The 24,391-nt window shown below is 43.4% G+C and overlaps 1 protein-coding gene across 2 annotated transcripts in view; it reads right to left on the reverse strand.

Moving 5' to 3' along the window:
* Positions 1–24,391, reverse strand: part of TECPR2 (tectonin beta-propeller repeat containing 2) — a 133,111-nt gene that overhangs the window by 38,995 nt on the left and 69,725 nt on the right. The window contains exons 10-15 of one of the 2 annotated variants that reach the window (XM_078784804.1): positions 24,098–24,290; positions 19,781–19,957; positions 16,866–17,052; positions 12,519–12,660; positions 9,376–9,598; positions 5,522–5,611 (exon numbers count right to left, since the gene is read on the reverse strand). In XM_078784804.1, coding sequence (XP_078640930.1) covers positions 5,522–5,611; positions 9,376–9,598; positions 12,519–12,660; positions 16,866–17,052; positions 19,781–19,957; positions 24,098–24,290 — 1,012 coding nt within the window. The remainder of the gene's footprint in view (positions 1–5,521; positions 5,612–9,375; positions 9,599–12,518; positions 12,661–16,865; positions 17,053–19,780; positions 19,958–24,097; positions 24,291–24,391) is intronic. The other variant, XM_068128439.2, reaches the window with a different exon arrangement.

Genomic DNA, 24,391 nt, shown 5'->3' on the forward strand with positions numbered 1-24,391 from the left:
TGTCTACAACCGACTACCGAAAGAATAAAGTTGCGAGTTAACATATAGCTACATTGCTGAAAATGAAGTTCGTAGTTATTACATCCGAAGGTGGGCGGAGGTTACGTTTTCATCCATATTTGTCTGTCTGTGAGCAGGACATCTCAAAAAGTTGTTGACGGATTCAGATGAAACTTGGTTGGTCGGGTGTGTGTTGTTAGGTGTTGGCATGTTTGGTGTGTGACAAGGACAAATTGATTTGATTTCGGTAAAGATCCGATTTAAAAAAAAAAATTAGTGATTCTTCACCCTTGAGAGATTGGACGAAAACCGATACATAGCACAATATTTCAAAAAGTTGTGGATAGATTTGGACGAAACTCGGTGGACAGGTTGTGTGTGTGACAAGGACACATCGATTCGATTTTGGTGAAGATCTGAATATGGATTCGGATACGAGAGTTATTTAATTTTTAAGCGATTCTTCACCATTGAGTGATCGGGCAAAAAGCGATATGCAACATGATATTTTAAAAAGTTATGACTAAACTAGGTGGATGAGTTGGGTAGGTGACAAGAACAAGCCAATTACATTTTGGTTGAGGTCTGAATCCAGATCCGGCCTATCAGTGGGATACAAAACAAACTGTTCAGCCAGGCAGAGGTATGCGCTCTACTGAGACCGTTCTAGTTTTATTTGGGATTCTTGGGGCAGGTAATTTATTGCTGCAGTTAATTTATAGTACCAGTACACCCACTCCCTACAGGACACCAAGAAGGGTCATGTTATTATCCTCTCTGGGATATACAGATTACAGTATATCTAGGCTTGAGCCTCAATAACGTCGCGTTTCCTCCATTTCAGTTTGTGTTAAACAGCAGTCGTGATTGTTTAAAAAAAAAGGTAATCATACGTGTTTTGGTTCATAATATTTTTTCCTTTCTGGTAGGCTTATCCCATGAAACACACGAAAAGCTATTTGTACACAATAACATGATGTTTGTCCAAGGAGGAAAACTCATTGGGAAGGGGGGATATTATGAGTCTTAATATGGCTTTGTGATAACATAAATATTATGCTATTATCACTGCACTCGTCAAAGGAGAGGGTATTGCATTTAGGTCTGTTTGTTTATCTGGCTGTCTGTTTGTTTGTTTCTGTTTGTCTGCACAGAATGTGAGTTTGTGTACCAATTGCATTAGACCCCTATATACTCTAGACTCATTGATGTCCTTAAGACCCCTAAAACCTTGAAGACCCTTCAGAACCCTAAGACTCTTCAGAAACCTAATAACTTTTAGAACCCCAAGACGCCCCTAAACCTCCCTAAGCACCTAAACCAATGCCCCTAAACCTCCCTAAAACGTCCATAAGACCCCCTAATACACCCAATAAGACCCACCCGAACCACCGCTCCCCCCCCCCCCCCCTCTCCCTAAGAACCCTGACACCCCTTGAGAACACGAAGACCTTTTAGGATCCAAAGACCCTGCAGACCCTAAGGACCCCTTCTACCCTTTTAGACATTTACACCATTCAGACCTTTTAATAGCCTGGTGTTGGCTTAGTGGTTAGGGTGTCGGCTTGGGATCCTCAGATCCTGGGTTCGAATCCTGGTCGATTGCTGAATTAATGCCAGGGGGGCTGATTCAGCCTGTTATCCTTCTGAGGTTGGCAAATTGAGTACCAGTTTATTGGTAATTCCTTGTGTGTCGCAAGAGGCGACTAACAGGGATGGCGGCAGGAAGGGCCTCCGGCTGTAAAACATCGCTTCAAAAAGGGGACCACGGTGCCCGAAAAAGGCCAATCCCTGCTCTGCCGGGAAAAATGGCCTCTAAAGGTGGTTCTTTCTTTTCTAGACCTTTTAGACACGTCAGACCATTTAGAACTTTACACCTTTAGACCATTAGACCATTTGACCTTTACAACTTTTCAGACCTTTGACCTTTACACATTTACAACTAGACCATTTCCACCTTTCATTTGCAATCAATGACCTTTCATTAATTTTAATATATCCTTCCATTTATTTGCCATTTATTCCATTAATTTATTTATTTTATTTTTTTCTTCCATTTATTTGCCACACAAAATACACCATACAAAAGAAGTCCTAGCGAGGGTCTGCAATCTCCGATTGCTTTTTTCTTAGTGTTCATGTTGTTATTACATTTGTTATTAGAAACAGCCTTAAAAAAAAAAAACGCCACCATTTAGCTATATTAACATGGATATAAACCGAAACGCAGATTTTGCCCATGGCGGAAATCCCACTTGTTGAGGGGGGCAAAAGAAGTCGCCACAACCTCCATCGTGTGACCCTTAGTCTTCCTGTCAAGTTTAGTTGAAATTGGATAATAACGACCGAATGTATCGCGGTCAAAATACACAGAGACAGACACCAAAATTGTGTATATATAAAACCTAATCACCTCATTCACCCGTAATCGGAGGGAATAACCAATCAGCTCTCACCTAATCAACTAGCCGAGGTGGCTAGGATTTTCAAATAAATTAACTCCCATGCTCTTCTAGCCAAAGAAAGTTCTATAAAGCAACCAAGAAAAGCAACACAGGGTAAGTAAGGCCTTTGCCATTTTAAACCCTACCCAGGTTCCTCTACAGCAGTGGTTCCAAACCTTTTTTCTGTCGTTTACCCCTTTAACCAGTTCAACCGTCCGGATTTCACCCCACCCTTCCCCCCCCTTATATATATATATAAACAAGGAAAAAAGTAGCCAAAACACAAAATTTATTCGATTAATAACATAAATAACATAATAAATAACCTAAAAATACAGCAACACACACACACACCCACACGGACACACACTCCTACACATACATACAAACCTACAAGTTTCCCCCCTGGAATCCTAAAATTTTCCTCCAGGGGGAAATTTCCCCCAGGTTGGGAAATGCTGCTCTACAGTTATAGACATTCACAAAGAGTAAATAAATTGGAATCCTAATGCGACAACCCCACCTCCCCCTCAGCCGCTCTACCGGTTTCATCACTTGTTGGCGAATCATCAGCGACAGCGTAGACAGAAATGCATACCACCAAGGCTCCCACGCATGCACCATGTGCAATGCCAATAACAGTTATTTAACATGCAAATAAAAAGATTCAATCACGTCTCTCACCCATAATTGGAGGGAATAACCAATCAGCTCTCACATAATCAATTACCCCATGTGGCTAGGATTTTCAAAGAAATTAACTCCTACCATGCTCTTCCAGCCAAAGAAAGCTGCATAGAGCAAACATGAAAAGCTACACAAGGTAAACCCCCTAAACCTCAAACCCTACCTGGGTTCCTCAACAGCTGCAAGTCACGTGAAAAAGTAAGTACACCCCATGTAAAGTTTTGGCTTTTTCAACATATTTCAACATACAGCTATTTCATCTTCATTTCAACAATATTGATAGATAAAGGTGATATAATATAACAAATATCATGAAACATTTACATTTTGTAGTCCATTGTATAATTTAAATGAACATAAATGCAAATTTTGCATGTGGAAAAAGTAAGTACACCCCGACATTTATCACTACTTCAAATACCTAAAATTAGAATCAGGTGCACCAGCTCAGGTGCAAATGATTAGAACATCGTTAGAGAAGATCTTGGAGGAACCTGTCTTATTTAAATCTCAGACATTTAGTTTGGTTTGCTCTTTGTTGTTGAAGTGTGCGGCGTCACCATGCCTAGATCAAAAGAGCTCTCTGAGGCCTTCAGAAAGAAGTTTATAGATGCCTACGAGTCTGGGAAGGGATTTAAAAAGATCTCCAAACAATTTGAAATCAATCATTCGACTGTCCGGAAGATCGTCTACAAGTGGAGAAGATTCCAAACAACTGCCAACTGGTTCAGGCCAGGCCGCCCCAGCAAGTTCAGCCCGAGAGCAGACCGCAAGATGCTGAAAGAAGTCTCTAAGAACCCCAGAATGTCATCACGGGACCTACAGGTAGCTCTTGTCACTGTTGATGTCAAAGTGCACGAGTCTACCATTAGAAAGAGGCTGCACAAATTTGATCTACATGGGAGGTGTGCCAGGAGGAAACCTTTGCTGTCCAGAAAGAACATCAGGGCAAGACTAAAAGTTTGCCAATGAACACCAAGGCAAAGACCAGCACTTCTGGAACAATGTGCTCTGGACAGATGAGTCAAAAGTAGAGCTATTTGGCCACAGTACCAGAAGACATGTTTGGCGAAAACCAAAGACAGCATTTGACCACAAGAACCTGATACCAACTGTAAAGCATGGTGGTGGAAATATTATGGTTTGGGGCAGCTTTGCTGCATCAGGGCCTGGGCAGCTCACCATCATAGAATCCACGATGAATTATTCATTGTACCAGAGGGTGCTCGAGGATAATGTCAGGCCATCTGTCGGGAAGTTGAAGCTCAACCGAAGGTGGACCTTGCAACATGACAATGACCCTAAACATACCAGTAAATCTACCAAGGAATGGCTGAAAAGAAAGAAATGGTGGGTTCTGGAATGGCCAAGTCAAAGCCCGGATCTAAATCCCATCGAGATCTTGTGGGGGGATTTGAAACGAGCTGTGCATGCAAGAAACCCCTCAAACATCGCACAGCTGAAAGAATTCTGCATGGAGGAGTGGGCAAAAATTTATCCCAGTCGATGTCAGAGACTGGTAGACAGTTATAAGAAACACCTACTTGAGGTTGTTTCTGCCAAAGGGGGCAATACCACCTATTAGAGCCAAGGGTGTACTTACTTTTTCCACATGCAAAATTTGCAAATTTTGTTTATTTAAATTATACAATGGACTACAAAATGTAAATGTTTCATGATATTTGTTTCATTATATCACCTTTATCTATCAATATTGTTGAAATGAAGATCAAATAGCTGTATGTTGAAATATGTTGAAAAAGTCAAAACTTTACATGGGGTGTACTTACTTTTTCACGTGACTGTACCTGCAAAACATGTATGAGAACCCCAGTGCTAGATGTCCCCATCAGCCGTCGTACCGGTTTCAACGCTTATTGGCGGTTCGTCAGCAACAGCTGCGACAATTAAGCAGAGGAGCTTCCGCTGATATTGGCAAAATGCAGAAAAGTTTTTGAGCGGCAACTTGCCTTGCCTTGCCCTGGAATTTGTCATTAGGCCATATATTTGATTGGTTCTGCTTTTGGTTATAGAACATAGGTTGGTAAGAGTTGTTGCTAATTCCAGCAAAGAACTAGCAGTCTGCATTGGTGGCACAAGGGAATAAAAACAGGGGAATAAAATTGTCAAAGTTATCCACCGTAAAATATAACGTGAGCACTTTGTGATCTTTCACAGCCGATAACATTAACCATTTTATTCTCATTTAGTGTGTTAAGAGTACGAATGACCAAATGAATTTATGGGCATAAGCCATCGCTTGCCTTGGGTTTATCAATATTTTAAAAGCAGCATAATCAATAATATGGCAATTTATTAAAATCAGTCATTTCAAGCCCTAACTAATATTGACAGTGCAGCTCTTTGTGAAATGCACCTCAATGGCTTACCATCTTCTTCTGGTAAAGGCGAGACCAGAACATTCACCCACGTCGAGGATGCTGTGGTTCCCCTTGGCACCACTGGAGACCAGTACATTCCTTCAAGGCAGAGAAACATACAATAGTATGATTAAAAATGGTGAAGCATTATGGGCTGCAAATATTCACCATTATGGAAAAGAGACAAGGGGGGGGGGGGGGGGGTAATTAAGTTATCAAGGGGCAAGAAAAGAAAGTACAATAGAAAAGATGATGGATTAAAATCAAGGAATAAAACAAGTAAAGATTTGAGGCACTCCATCAATTCAGGGTACTAGCGAGGATCAGTTCGCTACGCTCACCTCACCACACATCGCTACTGGGGCACAGGCTTGTTTTAAGTTATGATAAGACTGTGCATGACATCATACTATGTTAGATCAGGTCATTGAAAGGATCAGACCATGCATGACATCATAATATGTTAGATCAGGTCAATGAAAGGATCAGAGCGTGCATGACATCATAATATGTTAGATCAGGTCAATGAAAGGATCAGACCGTGCATGACATCATAATATTGTTGCGGTTTTGAAATAAAGGTTAATTTCCCCTCTTAGTTAATTGCACCACAACATGTAGCCTCGTGATAGTTCAGTTATTTCTTAGTAAATGTAAGTTTAGTCCTTTCCTGTGTTTAGTTTTGCATAGAGTAGGCCAGTGAGATTAGGTGTTCTTTTGGCGCTTTGGTTTGGGTTTGGCGCTGAAATGCCACGCGGCAGGCCTGTACAAGTCGACCGAAGCCGAAGGGGGACGAGCTGCAGGGGGGAGTGGTCGGTAAGCACGAGCCGCCAATCAGGGCTCGAGGGGAGTGGCTTAACACTGCGGCAGGAGGCGAGGCTTGGAACATTCGGGTAAGGTTGGGGAGGTGCCATATAAGGTCCTGCCCCAAGCCCATTAAGCAGATGAGTTCCGAGATGAGAGTTCCGAGAAGGCAAAGAACGCGGCAGAACATATGAGAGGTCAGATCAGGGTGAGAACGCACGCAGGACGGCACGAGAGAACGTATGAGAACGAGATCAGAAGAGGAATAGAGCGCACGAGATCGCACGAGAACGGACGGCACGAGAACGCAGAAGGCAGACGAGAACGCGAGTGGAGTTGCAAAGCGAATTTAATTGCCGTTGTACACGAACTTACCCCGTGCCCTGTTCCCCACGCTCTGCGCAGTATTAATCACGCGTTCGAGAGGACGACCCGCGCCGGGCCACAGACGCGCGTCTTCTACATGTTCCTGCATACGCGCCGCGAGGATTTCTTCCTGCCTGCCTTCGCCTGATACGTGCCGTGAACATTGGAGAGCCACGCCGGGCGAGCTGCCCCGGGGCGACTGACGGCGAAGCGCGCCTGGCGCGCGAACTTCTCTTCCTCCATCTCCCCGTGTGTGTAAGTGGGCCCATTTGTCTGGGAATAAGTAACACTGACTAAGCTCTGCTCTGTGTCCCTTTCCTTCTACGAATCCTTGTACAGTGTAAATAAATTCTGTTCTTCCTTCTGATTTGACCGTCCTGTCTCTTCCATCATTGGCTTCGCATGGTACGAATAGAACCGCTCGAATCGGGTTCCAATAAAAGTAACAGCACGAGTCACGTGATACTGTTACGGATTCGTCACTTGCGTCGTTGTGGTTTTCATCCACTGTTAGCATTTTTGGTTCCATATACTATTATTGTTATCGTTTAAGTGAAATGGAGATAACTGTTTTCAAAAGGTGAAAAATTAGTGTTTTAAAAGAAACCGGAAACCGGATCAGGAGAAACCGGAAGAAGAAGAGGAGGAAGAAAAGCGGAGAAAGAGAGGTCGGGAAGAAAAAGCCGAGCTGCTTTGAGGTCTCGAGGAGACGCTGATGAACGTGGGTCAAGAGCGAACTTTGGTTTTCCCGGGAAAGGGATTCCTGTGACAGAGTGGTTATCGCAGTGACAGATAAACCTGCGTGACGGGTTTTGCGGTTGATTCCGAAGAGAATCGTTGTTGGAGAGCAGGTACGCCTCCATTATGGGCCGCCCGCCATTTCGCCTCGCTCCCGCCATTTCGCATCGCTCCAGCCGTTAGCCTGGTTTGCGTGTGTAACGTGGATTTTGAGTGGGAATTTGCGGTCCTCCGTTTGGGAGCCGTTGAACGTTCATACCCGAAGGTGTGATTTCCCAGTCGCCTTTTGGGCGCACCTTTGCGCCTCTTTGGCAGCATTGACTGTCAGCCGACCTGGATTCTGGTCTCGATACGACCTTTTTCTTGCGATCACTGGAGCGTGGATCGACTTTGGCTTGGTGCCGGGACAGAGACTTTGGGGAATGTTCTTTTCGCTCACTTGGAGCACAGTGAGTTATTGAGTAAGAAACTGATGGTACCATCATAGGAATTATATGGTATTTTGGTTGTGCAATTGAAAGTATATGGTACTTGTGCTGTTATTCTTGTGACATTAATACAATACTTGTTTTTTGGTAACAATCGGTTGGTGTGGTTTCACCATTGGTTATTGACACATAATAACACATCTTTCTGCCGTGACTCCTTTCAGGGCTCGGAGGTACACCTTGACCGGGGTTTGGGGAGGAGCACGTAACAGAAATTGGGGGCTTGTCCGGGATAGAATTCCCTAACATTCCCAAAATTCCCAAATTTGGAATTTTCTAACATTCCCAGATGTTTCTGAAAATTTGGAATTTTTTGTGTGAAGGTTAACAGGTGATAACTAATAGTCACCATGGTGTTTGACGCAGAAACGTTTGCGGCGTCCCCTAACGAGGCACAGTTCCAGGCGTTAAAAAGATCGGAACTCATGATATTGGCCAAATATTGTAACTTGGAGGTCCGAGTTAGTATGAAGAAAGCAGAGATTCAGACATTGGTGGTAGAATCTCTCGTGGGACAAGGAACATGTAGAAGAGGGGGGGGCAGGGGAGGGGAGGGGGGAGGCAGGGGAGGGAAGGGGGGAGGCAAGGAAGGGAGGGGGGAGGCAGGAGAGGGAGGGGGTTCATATATATGCTGGTGGGTGAATGGGGTGAATGTGGCGTTCATCACATTTCTGAGGTAAGTGTGATGCTGATCAGGAAGAAGAAGAAGCCGTACCACCAACTTTGTACACTTCCGGAATTGTTTGATTTATTTGTATTCAAATGTCTGGTGATTGTTTTTTTGTTTTTTTATGCGAATGTATACTTGTATATAAATTTCATTAATTAAAAAAGGCTTTGGCACTATCAAGCGATTTAAAAATAAAAATAAAAAAACCCCCCAAAAAACGATCTTTTTTTTTTGGGGTCTAAAACACTCCCAGGCACTCACTGATGAACCAGAGGATGGAACATCACGTGATCGCTCTGAGCGAATCAGCGAGCTGCTCTGGCACAGGCTGAGATCAGTGTATAATGTTCCTCGCTGAAATGCGCTAAGTTAAATATGAATAAAAAATATGGATCTCGTCTTCGGAGGTCATTTTTAGGAAGGCCATGTCCTTCCCAGGCCCAATGGCCATGTCTATGCCAAAAATCAAGTACGTGAGCCTCTCCGTTTAGGAGTCTTTAGGTAACACACACACACACACACACACACACACACACAATGTTTTATTTATATAGATAGGCGAATCCAGCATCTGCAAATGGCAATGCTTTTTGGCTTGCGATTTATTTTCCTCGCTACTTTTTAGCATGAAGTAAGCTTCTGCTCAAGCTACATGTTTCAATTTTTCCATCAGGATACAGAAATCCTGACATCAAGTTTCAAAAGGAGATAATAAAGTGCACATGTACACAAATACACACACGCACATGCAAATAAAACCAAATTTGGATATGGTCAACAAAACCATCTTTGCATACCAGTGAGCAGCCCCCGAGCTGACAGGATACGATTGTGGCCACCCGCAAGCCAGAGGCCACAGGAGCTCGCGGTAAGTATTGGTAAGGAGTGCCCGGGTGGGTGCGAATGTGACAGAACCTTGCTGACCCCTCGTGTTCGCTCTGAGTGACAGGGTGATGACATTGAATGCACAAAGGATGATTGCAGAGTGCTTTGCTTCAGAAGAGACTCACTGATATATAGCTGAAAAGGTGGAAAACAGAAATGGGAGGGAAACAAAGAAAGCTCAACAGAAAAAAAATGAGTGAAGGTAAAAATAAATATACTATTTTCTAAAGATTTCAGGATGCACAAGAGCACAAAAGGATCTTTGATGCAGGAGGTAATTTGGCCCATCAAGCCTGCACTGCATCAACACCACGTGAATTCAATCTATCAGTTTACCAACTTAAATTCACTGGGGTAGTGTGGAAAGAGGGGAAAGGGGCAGAAGAGGGGGGAAGGGGGGGGGGGTGGTGGGGGGGAGGGGAAGGAGAGGACGTCAGGTCATCTCTTTACCTGGCGTCATCTTCATTATCGCTGAATTACAATACCTGCTGCACACACCTTGAAGCATACGCCACTTTGCTGTGCAAGAACGAAAACGTACATGCAGGTTGGGAGGGTTCATTTTAAATTTGGGTGTGCCGTCCCAACAGTTTCAGTAATAGCGCATAGGCCTACATAAGAAGCTAAAACACTGAACCATGGTAATGATGCTACAAGATGATTTTTTGCAATGGCCTAAATTACAACCTGTGTTTAACACATAGATCTATGACAAAATGGAGACAGCCACAGCTAAAAGAGAAAGGTAAATTGGTCGTCTCATCTCCTTACATTTGTGTATCGAAAAGTTAATGGGGAAAAAAAACATTCGAAGAAACAATTGTGCTTCCATGAATTTCAACCAAAAATAATTCGAAATGATGAATGAAACAATCAATGCTTTGGCAATTTGTCTTTTGCATTTCTATTTCCTGTATCCTTTTTACATGGTAGATAGTCAGGTGGTGTACGTGATGACCGGGATTAAAGGGAGTGTCGTGTGGATGCTCCCTTCATTTTGAGATACAAATTAAACTCTATTCGTTATGGTATTTTTGGGCAGTACTTGTATGAATGTGCTGAAAAGTAAGATGTTTCTGCAGGTGCCACCAAGGATGTGCCAGGTGCCATTTCCAGGGGTGGAAATATGGACATATTGTCACGTCTACCCTGTAGTGAAGACCTCAGGGTGATGGGTGGCCAAAACAAGCTTTAACTCTGAGGCGTATACCCCAAAATATGGCGGTGTTATCTCTTTATGGTGTGCGAGGGAAACAGAGGTCCCTCGGTCTTATTTGAATGGACGGACGCGATGGGGGTTTATCCAAACCCACGAACAAATAAACAAACAGGACAATAAATTGAAAGTCAACAAGGAATGATTTAATGAAAATAATGCAAGAAAAAGGAATGTGCGGTAAACTAAAATTCCTAAATGATGATCCTCCACTCAGACTCAAAGACACAAAGAAGGGAAAAATGAAAGTAAAAAATAAATGTCGGATGTTAGGTAGCCACTTAGCTCCGGTCTCAACGATGGTATGGTGGCATCACAGATCCCGTGTCCCTGCGCGGGAAAACACGCGTTGGCGCGAAGTCACGTTGAACAGGCCAGGGCTGCTCCCTTGGTCCTTCTCGTTTGGCTGCACCGAGCTCCACCCGTCCCGAACCGCTCTTGGTGTCTTTTCCACAAGCACAACAGAGAGAGCAAACAACGCTGCGACCGTCCGCCACGCAGCCAGTACCAGAGAGAGAGAGAAAAAATGTGCGTCCACTCGTTACAAATGCCGGAACAGAGATAGGGAAAATTGTGACTGCTCACGATGAAGCCCAGCACAGAGAGAGGGAGAGAAAATGGCGGGGCGCTTCGCTTTTTCTTCCTCCGTTATCGAAGGTCCCCTCTGACGTCACGCTCGCTCCAATCACCGAGCGCCGTCGAATCGTCCCAACCAATCGTCCTTCGAGGCGTCGCCTCACGGCCATTCTTGACGCCCATCGAGAATGTTCGGCTGGGCGGGGTGGTAATGTCCAGGTACTATCAGCGATTATGGTGGTTGTGCTGATTGTGGTGGAATTATATGCCGATTGCATGGTTGGCCGAGTGAGTGTTATAAAGACAAAGGCAAAAATCACAAGGGCAATTACACACTGGGGATTATTCTTAAGCCCTACCTAATTAGCATAGCTCCACCCCACGCATGGAGACACAAATACTTACACGGACATTCGGACCTAACTTAGATACATGAAGGTTCTTCTTCATGACATTCGGGGCACGCTAATCTATACAATTCTATCTCGACTAAGGTATTTCATTACCTACCCCACACACATAATATTTTATTGACGAATATATTTTGCAAAGAGGAGCCGAGGTGTCGCTGGCACCCGAGGTCAATTTCCGCATTCATGCCCAAATTTTCAGGGGCACTGCATCGGTGACACATTTGCACCTCCGTAATGATGCAACCAGTGAGCCAAATTAAAATTTGAATCTCAGTGCAATATGAATCTGCAAATAACAATAAATAAGAACGTGGTATAATAAGAGTTCCCTTGCAAGGAACTTGAACACAGGAGGAGGACACCGAGCTCAAAAAAGCCTGCACAATGGTTGCCAACCTATTGTTGTTTGTCTGTGCTTTATCCTTTTGAAATGCTGAATGTCAAGCAAGGAAGCAGCACATACCATTCTTAAAGTCTTTGGTAGGACTCGGCCAGTGTTCGAACCGCCGACCTCCCAGGCTCAGAGTGGACACTCTAACCATCAAATCTGGTGAATATTGTTTCATTGATGATTATTTCTATGAATGTCACCCTAAGTTGAGGTCAGTGTAAATAACTGGCCTCGACCAAAATGGTCAAAGCCTGACTTTAGTCGAGGTCAGTTATTTTGGCTGCCTTCTTCCAGCGATTGCACGAGATGCAGCCGATGTCTATTTGAATGTCGATAGATAGTACACGCCGTGTCTCACAAACAGGCACGGGTGATCGTGATTTGGAGAAACTCTATTCCCACTTCTCAATTTGCCCCCTTATATCTGTGCACCAACAGCCTTTTGTCTCAAATACAAACCTGCCACCAGTGGTCATCTTCCCCAGCCGGATGATCTGGGCTCACGCCACGACGGAACCACACCTGTCCATTGGTGTCAACCATCCACAAGAGATTAACATCCCCCAGTGCTAAGCTGACCGGTTGCACACCTTCCTGCAAACTGCATGAAATGCAACAATGAGCACAATATTGGTAAAAGATAAAATATTGTCAATTTTCTTGCTTGTAAACTATATTTGAAATAAACTCAAAAATAAACATCATCCGTAAAGAGCATGGAAGATGACAATAGCAGTCCAGACAAGTATATCGGGGCTTGTAGCTAGGTTGTAACATATATGCAGTTGTGGCCAAAAATATTGGCACCTTTGCACATTTTTCAAATAACTCACAATTTTCTCTAAAAATAAGTTGAAATTGACAAAAGTATTTGGTCTCACAATTCTCTATTTCACTGTTAATATTACAGAACCTTTGTTTTTGATTCCGAACTTAATATATTGTTATGTCGGTGGGGTAGTGATATGTAGTCAGGTAGATTTGTGTCGGTAACATGCTCCGACTGTTGTGGAGAAGAAGAACCACCACCATGTAATAAGTAGAGGACCTGTTTAGCCCGAATGTCGGATTAAGGTGTATCTTCATCCCTGTCACGAGGGGGCGGGGCATGCTATTTAGCTCAGGGATTAGGTTAAGTACTTCACTGTTTGTCGTTCCCTATGTGATCTATCCTTTGTCCTTTATGGCAAAGTTGTCCATACACCATAGATTATTGTTCCAAACTCCTGCTAGTATTAAATGAGGCAATTGTATGTATGTATGTATGTACACATAGTGGACAAAAAATGGAAACACCTGGGTAAATGAGGGACACCAATCAATGGCTTCCACATAGGTGTGGCCCATGTGTTAATTATGCAAATAACATCCCAGTATGCTTAGAGCCAAAGTGTCATCCCAGCATGCCAAAGTGCCAAAGAGCTTAGAGCCATCCCAGCATGCTTCGAGGTCATGGATAAAAATGCTGCACAGGCATGGTTGTCTATAATTATGCCTAGCATGGCCGCAAGTGGAGAAACTCCAATGCCCACAACCACTTGTGGTAACCTAGTAGTCTGATGAGCATGACACTGATGTTATCCATGTCATAGCCTTCTCAGTCACCAGATCTGAACCCAATCGGGTATTTATGAGATATTCTGGAATGATGCCTGAGACCGTGTTTCTTGTCCTTGTCCATACTTTGTATCCTCTCCTGCCTCCCATTCCTCACCCCACCCTTTGTTTGTCCAGGTCTCCCCCTATCTAGGCCTCCATCTCTGCTGTAGTGTTTCCCCCCTCTCTCCACTGGTCCTTTTGCGTCCTGATATGTTCAGTGTACTAGATCTTCCATGAACCTCGACTATGTATGTATTCAGAAAAAAATGTGGATAAAACATGCGTCAACTTCAACTTCACCCATAGCCACAGTGTGAATAAATTTAATACTGTACTAATTTAACTTGCAGATATTTCCTTCTGAGCTAAAAGATGAGCTCATCCGAGACATTCACAACATGAAGCTCTGTCCCAAATTTGGCCATTCTAGCTGCCTTTATTGTCTAGTTATTCTGCCGACAAACAGACTAACTACACAAAACAAACAAACATGAACGGGATAACACACTGAACCAACCAATATACCTGTGAATCCTCAATTTTGCATAAACAAACACACATACAGATGGGATCATTGCAATACTCATGTGTTCAGCCTACGGCCGTAGCATGAGTATAGAGGATTGCCATATATATATTTAAGCGGTGAAGCCGCTTCAATATTTGGCTATGTCCTTCCTTCCATCCGCCTGCCAAAGTGAAGAATAAGAACCTTTTTAACCCACTGTGTTCAATTCTGAAAGGTTCTAAATTGTAATTCTAGATGGTTCTAAAAGGTGATTCTAAAAGGCGATTCAAATGGGTAATTCTAAAGGGTAATTCTAAAGGGTAAATCTAAAGGATAATACTGTCGTGTCACCCAGCAATTAAAACCACTGGGTGACGAATGGCCGATTGTTTTTTAATCCCAAGGCGGCAGCCCAAAAATTGGCGGTACTTTTTAGCACGTGTGGGATGGAAGGCAGTGAGGTGCTTACCTGAACGAAAGCACAGGGTTTATACCGAAACCACAAAACATGCAAACACGACCAATACAATTCAACAATAAGGATTTAATGAAAATGAAATAAAGTTGTGGTAAAAACTTAAATTCTAACTGAGGTACCTCCACACAGGGACTCAAATACAGGCAGTCCCTGGGTTACGAACGCCCGACTTACGAACGCCCGTACTTACGAACCGACCTCCGTAAAGCCTATGATAAAAAAATTTAAAAAACATTTTTTTTTTTTTTGTATACAGAATCGAGGCTCATGAAAGAGCTAACATTGATCACACAGAGAAAAAAATCAAACAGACACACAAAGTATATAATAAGGGGAGCGGTAGACAAGAGAAATATGAGAAAAGCTCTGTTCAAGCCACCCTTGATGTAAAAAAAAAAAAAAAAAAAAAAAACACTTTTAGAGGCCATCTTTCCCCGCAAAGCGGGGGTTGGCCTTTTTCGGGGACCGTGGTTGTTGTTGTTTTTTGGTCCCCTTTTTTGAAGCAATGTTTTACGGCCGGATGCCCTTCCTGCCGCCAACCCTTTTTGTCGCCTTTTTACGACAAGCAGGGAATTACCAGTGAACTGGTACTTGCACACACACACACATCAAGGGTACCACCCTTGATGTTTACTTTAAGAAAATTGACCAGCACCAGGTCCATCCTCTCCAGCACCAGGTCCATCCTCTCCAACACCAGGCCCATCATCTCGGAGAGATATATCAAGGTAAGATCGTTTCAAGGTTTGCAAGACATCAATTGGAACGAGAGTAAGTGTTAACCTTTAATCATTATCTTTTCTTTTCTATCTAAACAGTTTAAGAAATGTTTCTTTCATGTTTTTTATACCTATATATGTTTTAGGTAAAATATATACTATATACGAAGACAAACATTTGACTAATTGACGCCAGATGTGAACCGTATGCAACTGTTCCGACTTACATACAAATTCGACTTACAGACATACTTAAAAACGGAACTCGTTCGTAACCCGGGGACTGCCTGTACAGACAAGGGGAAAGATAAAATAAAATAACAGGAAATTCCTTTATCTAGCCGGCACTCAGCTTTGGCGTCCCAACGAGCACTTTGGTGAGCTTGGCGGCCGTTGAAACTGGTGAGGTCAGCAGTACAAGGTGGCCTGAAGCCGCTTGCGCGGGAAATGCTGCAACAATGGCGCCGGTCAATGAAGTGAGCACACCGAGCCATGAAGCGGCCGCCAAAACGCTCTTTTCTCAATTCCGGGCCAGCACGCACAATGCGGCCCCCAGCTCCCACGAAGAGCACCACTAACACCAATACCCGACCAATAACACCTCCTCCTCCAACTTTGCAAAAGTTCACAAAAAAGCTCCCGAAAAGTCTTCTCACAAGCTCACACGAGCCAGCCGCAGCCGAGAGCCAGAGACAAAAGCGACCGAGAGAGCGACTCTTCTTCCTCCTGCTCGAAGCTTCTCTCCTGACGTCACACCGACAAAATCACGAACCTCAGGGGCATAGTCTGCTTGTTACCATCTTATTTTTAGGCAGGGCTTAGTTGCTGAACGGCTCTGCCTGCTTGTAGTGGATGGTTGTTGTTGTTTTATGGATGCTTTTATGGCCGGCCATGTTGTAATTGTAAAAACGTAGGGAAAAACCACCGAGGGCAATCACATACAGGGAGTAAACTAATTTTAACCCCTATCTAATTACCATAGCTTCACTCCTCATGTGAAAACACGTAAACAACCTTAAGCTACAGTTTCCCTACTTAATACATTGAGATGTCTCCTACTCATCCATGGTCCATGCTATACCTATACAATCCTGCCTATACTATGGTATTCGATCATCTACCCCCACAAACATAATACTAACGGGTTCTAAAGGGTATTTCTAATGGGTTTCGTTCCTTTCTAGTTTTAAGACAAAGCTCAAAATTATATTTTTCAATAAAATGAATACATACATTAAAAATGGCCAACAACTTTTGGTACGTCAGGGTACCATGTAATGTATCTTGGAGTGAACAAACTTGTATGAATTTATATTTGATACCTGTTTATTATGCAAAAAGAATAACCAAATGCTCTTTTACTTTGGCAAAAAAGACAAGGATGGTTCTGTATAGTATTAAACTGAATTTTAAGTTAACAAGTACATACAATGCTGATTAAGGCTGGATGCAAAGAGAAAGAGGAAGAATGCCTTCAATGAGCAATAACCTAACCTACTAACCTGATGCTGTCAGGGAGCCATCTCTCACCCTGTGGGCAGAGACTGCTAACACCTTCACGGTACAAAAGAGGCAAGGTGGGATCAAAGGTCAATGCCCAGACAACGCTACCACGTACTGAAATTTGCGCAAGCAAGGGACAGCCGGCCACTTGTACTCCATGCGAACAAGGACGCTCCCCACTGAGTCCTGGAGGAAATGGAGAGGGGTAAGTGTTAGACAAAGGAACTTTATATGCAATTATACAACTTGATGTACAATCTCTTCCGGTTCCGGGTCTGAGCATGTTAGACATTGCTTCATACGTGCTTCCTTGAACTTCATCAAAGTTGAGTTTCCGAACCCGACCCGCCGCCTGTGATCGTTTCATCTGCGTTGTTAATTGTGTTTTCATCCAATTTCCATGTCTTAATCGTACCTCGTTGGTGTGTATTATCGAATTTCAAGTCCTCGTTTCAGGCCTACACCACTTGGCCTCAGCTAGCGAACGTGCCCATTCTGTCTTTGATCTGACACGTGACACGTGCTTCATTCGGGCTTTTCTTTACCCTAAGTTCTCTCCTGCCACAATCCTCAACCTTCGATTTTATTACCACTCTGCGCTTCAATCAATAACGGTGGTGGTCTGAAACGTGCATCACAAGACGTCTAGTCTACAAAGGTTACCGACTCGTCAACATAAACTCCCCTTCACATCCATTAATGGGTCAACCCCCTCCATGTCAGTACCATGTGCATCCTCCATCGTGCAAAGTATTTCCTTGGTACATCTCAACTTTTATCTACCTACACGGCCCCCGTCCACTGCTCAGTGGAATACTGCTCTCCCATCTGGGCCAGCGCTCCTGCTTCACACCTTGCTCAGCCTGATGGCATGGAAACCAAGGCATTCAAAATCATTGGAATCTTTCCCCGATGAAGCTGAGTGGTGTCCCTGGGCCCATCAATTTCACATCGCAAACAGGTGGGTGGTCTCAGTCCTCTACCGCCCCCTTTCTGGTCTTGGACGCTCTGCCTTTTCCATGTTTTATCCCCCACCCACAGGTTTCAGTAGAGCGCATGCAGTCTGCCAGTAACCTCCAGCTATCACAAAGCACAATTGCTCCAAAGCAAGCCGATACTCCCATGCACGCAAGAACACCATTTTGAAGCCATTTCCAGCCTATTCTTTCCAGCTATCCACACCCCCCAATTCTTCCGTCTCTCGGGGTAGAAAAAGAACCAAACAAAACCAAATGAAAAAGAGAAAACAAGATTTATTAATGCTGTTTGGATGGTTTAACATTTGGATTTAACATCTTCTACCGTTTCAGCTTATTCGGAAACAGAACCTTAATTACTTCACTTGTCACGTATTTTCCCACAATGCACGAGTCCTATTTGAAAAGTCTGCTCCTTTCAGTGGTGCCCACAAAACTGCACAGCATATCCAAGGCTTTCAAAAGCTCAAATCAACTCGTTGAAATGTTTGGAGATTTGCCTTGGCATATTTAACGTCATATACTGTAGATTTCGCAAGTGTTCTGCCATGATGGATCTGATTATCAGACATTGCTCCAGTTTCTTCAAAATTTCACATTTGCTAGCCAAAGCAATTGATTCTTTCTACAGATCTGGAGAAGTCAAGTCATTGGTCAATTACATGTGAAATGTATTTCAATGCAGGAAGGCCTCAACCTCTCATTCTGTCCATCCACATGGATCAGCTTTTGAACCCAAGTTTACTTTTCTGTTCAACACATGAAAAAGGTGCAACTCCCAGGCCTTACTATCTGTCTCAAGCTGTCTTGTGACAGACTATATCTCCATACTCACCTCTAGAGACAGCTGATGCTTTGGGATTCTCTACAAAGCAACATCTATTATAAGCCACACAGTGCTCACAGTGTACAAAGTCATCATCAAAGGTACAACGGAGTATGGCGTCGCCACCCTGGGTTGATGCAGCTGCTCCCCAACTTGCTCGTTTGGAGTCTGTTGACTCCAATGCTTTTTGGATTGTTTCAATCTTCTGGCAATATGCTGAGTTCCAGTGATTGCTTCTCACCCAATGCTTGAACTCACCTTATCTTCCCTCTCAATACAACCACAGCCCCCACCCAATACCCCTCCAGGTCACATGCATTCTTTCAAAAATGCAGGCTTGGTTTCTCTCCCCAAGTCAAAGATGTATGCTTAACTACATCCCTTCATCTCTCAATTACCTTATCATGGGAACCAACTCCCTGTGTCTGTTGCCTCATCTTCCTTCCAGTCATTGAAGCAGTCCACCCATCATCATGTTGTGTTTTCTCCTGTACCCACATCAGATCTATTCTACTCTCTCTCTCTCTCTCTCTCTCTCTCTGAGCCCCAATTATTTAATTCAATCACTCATTCATTCTCCCTATTCTAATCCTGACACACAATTGCTCATTTGTTTTGCATCCGTGTGCTTTTTGTAGTTCTGTTCGCATTTTATTATCTGTTTGTCTGTACAGCTATTACTCTTTGTCAAATACTCCATTATAAGTACTGCAATTAAGAGAAGCATACTCACTGGTTCATCCTCAACATGACATCCAACAAATGCAAGTCAAATAATAAATCATACATTGCTCTAATTTGAGAAGTATCTGTTTGTGGGAGTATGTTGTTTTGATTTATATATGCACTCGTGAACTGCTGGATAGAAAAGTTTAAAACTGCTTATTGGAACTCGGAAGGTTTAGGGGATCAAACATTTCATAATCCCAGGGGTTTAGTATGGAGTGGAGGGAGGGGGGGGGGGGCTAATTATATTTTTGTACAGCATAGCACCCCTCCCAATGGAAGGGAGTATTAACTTAGATGTAAAGGATGATGAAAGAGGTCAGTGGGATATAACACATGGTTGATGAATACTGGATCCCCAGCACTGTTTTTTTCCTCCACCAACCTGGCTGAAGCCAGACTTGTCCATCGGTGCCCACAATCCACCCTGAGCCTTCGCTGAGCGCAATGTGTGCCGTGGGTGACAATGATGCCTCAAACCAGTGGCAACGGCTCCAGCCCGAGCCTTTTGAGCAAGCAAGAACCCGTCCCGATTCGGCATCCACCCGCCACAGTAATGCTCCTGTTGCAAGGAAGAGGTCAATTTTAGATGAATAACTTTGTCCTTATGTACAGAAGAAATAACCTTAACAGAAGTCCTAACTGTACAGAATTGGCCATTTTACTTGGTCTCCTTGACAGAACATTGGACTACTTATGGAAAATTACTTCCACTGCTCCATTATAGTGACCGTTTTCATTAAAAGAGTTAGACACTAACATTTACACAAAATAAAAATTAAACTATACAATGAATGCATCGGAGCAAAATAGGAGTTCGCTGCATAAACAAAATGCTAGCACAAGGCCATTATAAATTATTTGTTAATTACTTCTATCATTATTATAGTTAGGTTTATTAATTAATTTGGAAGTGCCAATAAGTATATAATCAAATATCTTATTTGTTTCTTCCATTTTCCATAGTTTTTCCAAAAACGTAATTATTTCTTCACCTGTTGTAGAAATCCTTTTCAAAACCACCTTCAGCTAATGTTTGATTTTGTATATCAAAGTCAATATATTTCTTAATTTTAGCATCTGGTTTCATTCTTACTGACATAAATGGAAGCTCTTTACGTTTCCCCTCAAACTCTTCTGGATAATCCAAATCTACTTCTGATAGGTAACCAATATCTCTTGCATTTAATCCCCCCTTTGTACTGGCAAATAATAATCAATATAAAATCAATATAAAATATAAAAAATATATAAATCAAATCAATATAAAAGCAAATACAATCAAAACTTCATCAAAACCATTTTCATTTACCCATCTAAATCCAATTCATGTGTTGATAACAATTGTGACATCTACCAACCATAAAAACTATGAGTGTCAAAATACATCAATAAGTCAATTATTTATTTTAATCACAATCATAAAGATATATAATTACTTTCTTTACCTCTTCCACCGAAGGTGGATGGAGGTTATGTTTTCACCCGTCTGTTTGTCTGTGAACAAGATATCTCAAAAAGTTGTGGACGAGTTATGAATAAACTTGGGGAACGAGTTGGTTAGGTGACAAGAACAAGCCGATTAGATTTTGGTTCAGGTCCGAATCCAGATTCGGCCTATCAGTGGGATACAAAACATAAACTGTTCAGCCTGGTGGAGGTATGCGCTCTACCGAGTGTCATTCTAGTTTTGCATGTCTTTTCGAACATACTTTAAAAAGTTGTCCTCTTTTAGCAGATTCAAATATGAACAAGCATTCTGAGTATTGTGCTGCAATACACGTCCCCTACCGGCAGTCTGTTGTCCGGAAAACTGTTGGGAAAATTACATGTATTGCACTGTGTGAATTATATAATTACCAACTCACGGTCTGAGGTAACTCGGCTAAAAATTAACCGATTTGCACGAAATAAAGTTCATGAATGGTTGCACAGACCCCTACTTCTCACTAAAAGGGGAAAAAGACTGTAAATCTGAGTTAAAATAAGCCCGCAAGGTCGCTCCGTGGAGCGGCCTGCACATATTGCACTGTGTGAATTATATAATTACCAACTCATGGTCTGAGGTAACTCGGCTAAAAATTATCCAATTTGCACCAAGTAAAGTTTATGAATGGTTGCAGACCCCTACTTCTCACTAAAAGTGAAAACAGAATGTAAATTGGAGTTAAAACAAGGAATATTAACAGCTTTGACTTACCGCACTCCAAATTATAGTCCGGAAAACTGTTGGGGAAATTACCAAAGTTCAAAGTGCCATAACTTTGTCAAAAATGATCGAAACGTCGTGAAGTTCGAACTTGATCTGTAACCTATCATGAGGAAACCATGTACCAAGTTTGAAATCATTAGCATTAAGGGTTTTAGGAAAAAAAGTCCGGAAAGCTGTTCTTTGCGTGACGGACTGACAGACTGACGGACTGACGGACTGACAGACAGACAGATGGAGGGACGGCGTGCAAACCTATAGTACTCTCCGGTGTACACCGGTAGGGGACTAATAACGTGTTAATGTTTGTCAATCATTTTAACTTAATTCCAATCATTTCAAATACTGCCTTCCAGCTAATCCTGAAAAAAAGAGCTGCATTTATTAGTCCCCTACCGGTGTACACCGGAGGGGACTGTAGGTTTGCATGCCGTCCCTCCGTCCGTCAGTTCTCCGCCGAAAGCAGATAGCGAAAGAGAGGTGTGATGTGATGGGGGTGAGTTGCTTGAAGGATGAAGTGGGACAAATCGTTGTGGACCCAGATGGAATTAAAGGAAGATGGAAGAGATATATGGAAATGCTGTTGAATGCAGAGAATGAATGGGATGGCAACATAGAGAGTAGCCCAGTTTTAGGACCGGCAAAGAAGATAACTGAGAAGGAAGTTGAGGAAGCGATAAAAGCAATGAAGAGTAGAAAAGCGGGAGGGCCGACGGGAGTTGTGGGAGATATGTTGAAGGCAGCAGGAAGTTGGGGTGTGAAGAGAATGACAGAGATCTGTAATCTTGTGGTGAAAGAAGGCCGCATTCCAGTGGATTGGGAACTGAGTACCGTCGTCCCTCTATACAAGGGGAAAGGTGGCCCTCTGGAGTGTGGCTCGTACCGAGCGATAAAGTTATTGGAGCATGGAATGAAGGTATTGGAAAGGGTGTTGGAGAGGAGGATAAGGAAGAAGGAGAAGATCGACAAAATGCAGTTTGGATTTATGCCAGGAAGAGGAACGACAGACGCGATCTTTATTGTGAGGCAGTTGCAGGAGAAGTACATGGAGAAGAGGAGGAAGTTGTTTCTTGGGTTTGTTGATCTGGAGAAAGCATTCGATAGGGTTCCACGCGAAGTATTGACATGGGCATTGAGGAAGTTAGGAGTGGAGGAATGGTTGATCAGAGTAGTGATGGCAATGTACAAAAGAGCGCGCACAGCTGTAAGGACGAAGGACGGGAACAGTGGTGAGTTTGAGGTGAAGGTGGGAGTGCATCAGGGGTCGGTAGTAAGTCCACTACTACTTGTAGCTGTGATGGAGGTGCTGGCTCAGAACGTAAAGGAGGGTTTACCGTGGGAGTTGTTGTATGCAGATGATCTGGTGTTGATTGCGGAAAGTATGGATGGACTGAAGGAAAAGATGAACAAGTGGAAGGAATATATGGAGACAAAAGGTCTGAAGGTGAATATCGGAAAGCTGAAGGTGATGGCAAGTGGTAAAGCATGTGGTGAGGTGGAAAGAACTGGGAAGTGGCCATGTGCTAAGTGCAGGAAGGGTGTCGGAGTGAACTCCATTCAATGTACAATGTGCGCTGAGTGGGTTCATCAAAAATGTAGTGGTCTGAGAGGGTCATTAACCAGTGTGGCAGCTACATTCAAATGTAAGGTGTGCACAGAGGGAGCTGCAGATGGAGGAAATGTTGAGTTGGATCTTGGAGACGGCGTGAAGCTGGAAGGTGTGAAAACATTTTGCTACCTCGGAGACATGCTGAATGGAGAAGGTGGATCAGACTCGGCAACGGTTGCTGGAGTGAGATGTGCATGGAAGACGTTTCGGGAACTGAGTGGCGTGCTGATGAGGAGGGGAGTGTCGTTGAAGCTGAAGGGAAAGGTGCATGCTGTATGTGTGAGAAGTGTTATGATTTATGGGAGCGAGACATGGGTGATGAACGTAGAGCAGCAACGAAGGCTGGAAAGGGTGGAAATGCGAATGGTTCGGTGGATGTGCGGAGTCTCGTTGAGAGAGAGGAAGACAAATGATGAATTGCGAAAGATGATGGGAATAGGGCCTGTGATTGATGCTGTGAAGAGGAACAGGTTGAGATGGTTTGGTCATGTGTTGAGGATGGATGAAAGTGACTGGTTGAGAAGATTGATGGAAATGAATGTAGAAGGAAGTAGAGGACGGGCAAGACCGAGAAAGACTTGGCTAAAGATGGTGGAAGAAGAAATGCGGGCAAGGGGTTTAACAAGGAGAGATGCAGAAAATAGGGCAAAATGGAGAAGATTGTCATGGGGACCGCAAGGCTAATCCCCGCTCTAGCAGGGAAAATGGCCTTTAAAATGCATGTTGTTGTTGTTGTTTCAAATATGTAAACCATCCAGTGTAAGCATTGCCAAGAAACTGCTTTGGCAGCACTGACGAACATCAGAATCAGAATGAACTAACATTGGGAGCATGTGTACCAGCCAGAAGTCATTTCGTATCTACTCCTAACCCACATTATTCACCTGAGGGTGAAACAGCAACCTGTGTGACTCCTTCCTCATACTTATTCCATCGTAGGCCTGTGGGATCTGGAGAACTTATGGGGCAGTAAAACAGGCCACCTCGGCGATCAACACACCATAAGTGACGGTCAGATGCAGCAAGGCATGCCACGGTCTGGCTTGGACTGGCATACACCACCCAGCTTTCTGCAGCCTGCACACAAATTCAAGCGGTCTCATCTGCAAGCACTAAAATGTACACAATAAATCTAAATCTGCTCAAATCCTCCCAGGTTTGATCATACCATCCTTCCC

Source organism: Myxine glutinosa, chromosome 9, assembly GCF_964187855.1.
Source record: "Myxine glutinosa chromosome 9, kmMyxGlut1.1, whole genome shotgun sequence".
Classification (NCBI taxonomy): Eukaryota; Metazoa; Chordata; class Myxini; order Myxiniformes; family Myxinidae; genus Myxine; species Myxine glutinosa.